The sequence below is a fragment of the Camelus bactrianus genome, chromosome 19 (assembly GCF_048773025.1).
Source record: "Camelus bactrianus isolate YW-2024 breed Bactrian camel chromosome 19, ASM4877302v1, whole genome shotgun sequence".
Lineage (NCBI taxonomy): Eukaryota > Metazoa > Chordata > Mammalia > Artiodactyla > Camelidae > Camelus > Camelus bactrianus.
Window position 1 is genome coordinate 11,583,388 of NC_133557.1, and position 6,000 is coordinate 11,589,387.

At 49.5% G+C, this 6,000-nt stretch overlaps 1 protein-coding gene across 3 annotated transcripts in view; it reads left to right on the forward strand.

Moving 5' to 3' along the window:
• Positions 1–5,704, forward strand: part of CBFA2T2 (CBFA2/RUNX1 partner transcriptional co-repressor 2) — a 130,711-nt gene extending 125,007 nt beyond the window's left edge. For all 3 annotated transcript variants that reach the window (XM_074347144.1, XM_074347143.1, XM_074347145.1), the window contains one exon: positions 945–5,704. In XM_074347144.1, the coding sequence (XP_074203245.1) occupies positions 945–1,244 (300 nt within the window). In that variant the 3' untranslated portion in view covers positions 1,245–5,704. The remainder of the gene's footprint in view (positions 1–944) is intronic.
• The last annotated feature ends 296 nt before the right edge of the window (positions 5,705–6,000 follow it).

The window sequence follows — 6,000 nt, forward strand, 5'->3', positions numbered from 1 at the left end:
TTCAGAGCTTGTTGTCTGTTGTTTTACACTTGAGCAAGTATCCTGATTTCACTGGGGAACGGGGTCTTTCTTCCCTGAGGGTCAGGCCATGACCTCGTGACTGGCTTCGTCATTCTGCAGAACTTGGGGGGAAGGGGTAGCTGGCTGATTAGGTCCTTCCTGACACCTAAGAAGAAACCCTTGTTTTCCTGATAGCTTCACTTCACCACTGCCGTAAGTGGGTCGTGGAGACCTCAGGCAGAACACAGGCATCACTAGTGAAGGCCTCGCAGGAGCCTACAGGGAGGAGAGTGCCACGAGGAGGAGCTGGCAGCTTCCCTCTGGGAGAGGCCCTGGGTTCTGAGGTGTTGCAGGGGGCTCCTGTAAGCAAGCCAGAAGTATTCTCATGGTCCCCAGCCCACCTCCAGGGAGACCCATCGCTGAAAGGAGAATGAGCATTGAGGAAGTAGCACAGCTTCCCACACTCCTGTTCACCCACCCCAGTTCCCTGGCAGGTAACTTTTTTAAAGATGAGGTGTTGTCAGTGAACACAATCAAGATAATTTCTCCACTGGGAAGGGCAAGAAAGACAACATCTGAACACCTGTGTGTCTTGGAATAGATAGCTATGATGAGGCAGCTCTGGGACAGAATTTGGTTTGGTCACTGAGGATTAAAATAGGAGTCACAACATGAGTTTGGTTCCTTCTGCGGGAAGTGGGACTTACGCCTGCCCTGCAGTGATGCTGTGCCCACGTCTTCACAAACCCCTCATCTCGCCATCCCGTCAGCCTGGGTAGTTTTCCTGTAGTACAGGTGAGGGAAACTCAGAAAGCGGATAGCAGTAGAGGCCGGAAAAACATGGGTCTGGGTAGCTCCAAAGCCCACACTCTCCCCTCACTGACAGGTGGTGACAGGCCTGCCCCTCAAGATCCAAGCACCTGACCATTGCTTGTGTCTTGCAGAACTGCTGGAACTGTGGCCGCAAAGCCAGCGAGACCTGCAGTGGCTGCAATATTGCACGATACTGCGGCTCCTTCTGCCAGCATAAGGACTGGGAGCGGCACCACCGACTCTGTGGCCAGAACCTGCAGGGCCAGAGCCCCCACGGCCAGAGCCGGCCCCTGCTTCCGGGAGGGAGGGGCTCCTCAGCCCGGTCCGCCGACTGCAGCGTACCAAGCCCAGCCCTGGACAAGACCTCGGCAACCACCTCGCGCTCCTCAACACCTGCCTCTGTGACAGCCATCGACACAAACGGACTCTGAGTCCCAGCCTCACTTCCCCTGATGACCTCACAGCACAACAGAACACTGCATGGAGGCTGGCTGTTTAAACCAGTGCAAGTAGCTGTTGGGTCATCACCAAGGAGTGAAGTAGAGGCAGGAAGACTTCAAGCCCAGCAAACACTGCTCCCCAGCTTCTCCTGTGTGCTTGCCCCAGCTTCCCGTCTGTGTCCTTGGGAGAATTCATGTGCATACAGACAGCTGGCTGGAGCTGCCTCCTCCGTGGCTTCTTGGTTTGTTCCTCTCCCAACTGAAGTTGGCATGGCCAGCCACTTTTGAGTATAGACCACCAGCTCCCCTTCCTGCCTCATGAGGCGACAGACTGTGGAATGTGCCCAGCCAGGCTGGAGGCAGCTCGCCTCATGCACTGTCTCCTACTCCCCATCCTCCGATGGTGGAGGCCTCCCTCTCACAGAGAGTGGCTCCTCTTGCCCCTGAACAGCTCGTTGAGTCCCATTTCCACCCTCAGCAGGTGCCACTGATTGGTCCCAAGGGGACTTGGGCAGGCAAAACGCAGCACTCAGGACTCCTTCCTCAACCCTGCTGTTCAGACTTAGGATTCTCAGAAACCACAGGAAAGAAGTCAACATTTCAGTAAAAGCACCCATAATAAAAAATAAAACTTCTGCCAAGCATCACAGATCATTTTGGATAAGATTTCCCAACCTGGCTGGCTATTTTAATTTGGGACCCATTTTTTTTCTCTCTTACTTTATTTTGCTTATGCAGAAAATAGTTTTCGGCGCATGGATTGGTCTGAGGGAGAATGCAATTCAGTTGTGGATAGTCTGTTCTCTCTGAGCATGTTGGCCAAACTAGTATCGTCAAATTATCGAATGGATCATCTTTTGGAAATGCAGAACCTTTTGTCACCGCTTGGCTCTTTGCACAGTCGTCTTTTTCTGTGTCCTTTATTTCAGACCACACATGTCCAGATCACTGTGTGGATCTTCTTCCCGTGGTCTCTGGCACCTCTGAAGCCACAGTTGGCCATAGGGTGTGGTGTGGTGTGGCTGCGACTTGCCTCTACAGTCAATGCCTGGTCACTTCTGAACAGCCTTCCTGGACCTGAAAGAATTCTTCAGACTTGTCGTTATATGTCCTCTGTCAGTTTATTATTGGGCATACAGTCTCAGTTTCCCTTCTCCTGTTTTATTGATACCTACCTTCTCTGAGCTAAGAAAAGTTCTGTGAAACGTGACAACCACTTGAGAGCCTGACCAAGTTTTCTTCCTGTCTTCAGGGAGTTTCCAACTGCTTACTTGGCTCTCCATGAAGATGGACATCACCTATACACCGCTCAAAATGTTAGGAAGTGCAGTACATATTCTTCCCTGCTAGTCCGGTTTTGTTGGGAGCCCAGGGTCCCTGACTCTCCCCATCTCTATCTCCAAGCCTCCAGCACCCCTTTTGCTCCAAGGAATTGGTTGGTATAAGTTGGTTGGCCCTGCTCCTTCAGGCCCTTGAGAGCTCAGCTTTAGATGGCCATTTAATATGCATTGACCAGAGTGAATTGAAAGCTGTCAGTAAGGTATCAGCTTAGGTAGCATTGTCCTTAAATATAGGTGTATCTTACTTTAAGAACTTTAAGTTCCTAATTTACCTTACCCAAGGATTTTCTCTCTTAAAAGAAACAAGACACTTTAAAATACCTGGATTTCCATTGCATAAAGTAAGGTATCCCCAAGAGAAAGGATAACAGAATAGTTACTTTATTGTGAAACTCAAGCTGCAGCAGTTGGGGTGTCCTAACAGGAATGAAATCAGTACCCCAGGCAGGAGTTGCCTACATTTCCCTGACATGTGGGATGTGCCGTGAGAGGTCACAGAGCCTATAAATCTGTTGCAGCAAGAGGGTGTCTCGTGGTATCCACTGGCTCTATCCTCAGCTCCCTTTTTCACTGGCAAGTTGGAGGAACACCTAGGCATGTTCTCTAGGTCTTCAGTGGCCACAGGACTAGCCAGAGTGGCTCAGGTTTTTTTCTGGTTGGAATAAAAAGCTAAAACCAACCAATTGCTATTCATCAAGGCTCAATATCAACTTCTGCCGTTAAGGTTTAGGTTTAGTGTGCAGGTCCTAGCTGGCTGTTGTGGGCTGTGGTTCCAGTGACAGCTTGATTTTTAGAGTTTCTGTAATGCTATTCTAAACCGCTTTGCTCATGAGCTACCCAGAAGCCAAGCTGAAAATCTAGGCAGTGTTACACACTGTAGTTCATTTCTCTAAACTTCTGCTGTATTAACTTGGTCAGTTTCACACATAGGTTGCTAGGGCATCTGTCCAAGACTTCCTGTTTAAATCTAAAGAATCCCTTTCTCCAGCTCCCTCTTTTCTAAAATTCACCAGCTCTCTGATTGGGGGAAGGGATACTGTTGTAGGGTGGGGAGGCTGAAGGGGCAGGGGTGAGTCTAGGTTCTCCACTTGGTTTCCTGAGTCGGCTGATACTGCTGTAGCTACCAGGTTGAGGGTGCAAATACAAGCTTCCCCCTCTCATCTAGTTAAATTTAGATAATATAATCAGACTGCTTAGAGGACCAACCTTTATAGTCTGAGGGGACAAAAAGGACCTAGTGCTGGTACTAAAGGTATTGTCAGGGCAGTTACAGGCTCTTTGGTGTTATCCTAGAAACCAAAAGCAAATGTGACCTGTACCTGTCCACCTGTCAGAGACCATCTGGAGGGTGAGGCCAGTGCTCAGCACCACCCACTGAGGGACACAGACGAGTGATGGGCCATCATTGTCCTCTGCCCAGTGAGGAATGGTTGCAGGAATCAGAGAAGACCAGAAGTGGCCCACATGGGAGCTGTCTTTAAATGTTCTGAGGGAAGCTTGAGGGCTGGATCCTTGTGTCTTCAATTGTCCTTTGGGGCCCCACTGCCTGCACCAAGCCTGACTCCACCCAACAGTGAAAATACTCAGGTTAATTCCACCTTCTCGGGAGTAGGCAGCCCTCCTCATGAGCTGTGAGCACTCCACTTGGGAGTGTCCTTGCAGCTCCCAGGATGGAACTCGAGCAGATCTGCTCAGACAGTCATGTGACCCTGGGCTCACAGAGTGAGTGGATCTTCTCTTGAACAGTACTGAGTCATGTATGCCTCTCAACGGATCTAAGTCTAACTTGGGGAGACAGGACACATCTCCCCAGGATGGGTCCATGCCTGGCATTGGTTGCAGTGTGGATGACCTTTGCACATCTGGGCCAGTTGGTCCACTAGGAGCTCCTCACTTCTTGGTGTCAACGTGAGCATCTTCACCTTCTAGACAGAAAATCTACACTTTACTTTGTACAGCCTTGTCCCAAAGTTGAATTGATCCCCAGTGCTGTCACCTACTTGCAAAGCGTAGACCTTGTCCTGGGTAGTTCCAGACGATATCTCAGCAAGTGGGTTTGAAGGTTCAGCAGCACAGTTGGAATTGTATGATCATGAGTTCTTCAGGATGAAAGCATCAGTGATGACCAGGTAGCCATTTGTCCTGGAAACTGCAGATGGCATTATTGATTGAATAAATCATTTAAAATAGAACTCAGCTTGGAGGCTTTCTCCAGGCTCCTGGGTCAGTAGACCAAGCCAACTTTCTTAGATTTTTCTTTTTTAATCATTTACAGAGAACTGGGTGGTGGCATGTTTGAACCAAATGTAAGAAAAGCCAAGGGACCTGGACTGTTCCAGCATAGGCCAGGCTGCCAGCTGTCCGGGAGGAGTCCTGCCCGAAGTGGGGCAGGGTACCAGGTGAGCTACTGAATGAGGCCCTTCCAACTCTTGAGTGTCTGTAGTTCTTGTGAAACCAAAACATTGACTACCTGCCTCTTTGCCCACGTGCATTGATGTGCTCAATTCCAAAGATGATGGTGCAGGCGACCTTTTCCATCATGAGCCAGGAGAAGGGTAGGAGGCCTGAGGGGGGACCTTGCATCCCCACTTGGCCCCCACAGCCCCAGAGATGGAGCTTCCCCTGCTACCCTATCTGGTCAGGCCCGCAACTGCCCAGTGTACACTCATTGATGCTTATACCAAATAGGGCATATGCAGCTGGTGGCCGGCAGGGACAGTTGGCAGAGAGGAGCGGCAGTGAGCATTAGGTGAATGGTTGAAAGTGCTGTTTGGCTGTGAGGCCTTCTGTCTACTTTCACAGCTTTCCAAGTTCCTGATGAGGCTACAAAAGCTCCGTTCGTTTAAAAAAAAAAAAAGCCAATAATGTAAATAAATCAAAACTAAGCCTCCAAGTGTGGTTTTTGGTTTTTGAACGGGAATGATGAATGTGAAACCACCCACAGGATGCAGTAGAGTCAGTTCCTCTGTGCTTTGTCATTTTACTCTGATAGGAACTTTTGTTACTTAACTCTGCATAACTTATTTAATGTACTGTATAAAGGAACCAAAACTGTTAAATATGTATTTAGTTTGTTCTACTTAAAGTAGTCAATAAAAAGGCTATATTCCTTTTCTGACTCAAGCTGGAATGAGACTGGGAGGGAAGGTCATACACAGGCTTGTGTAACACGTCCTGCCAACAGGCTTCTGCGTCCCCTTGCCTTGTTCCTCGATCTTCGGTGAGAGGGGGCTCCCGTGGTTCTTGCTATGATGTAAGGGCACCCAGGGGAGTGAAAGCAGGAGGTGCTGCTAAGGAGGTGGTTTCCAGCTGCTGGACCTCTGGGAAGCCAGCCTCCAGGGAGGGGCCTGCGGTCAAGTGCCATCAACAGCTTAAGGACACTCCCAACTCCTTGTTAGCTCTTCACC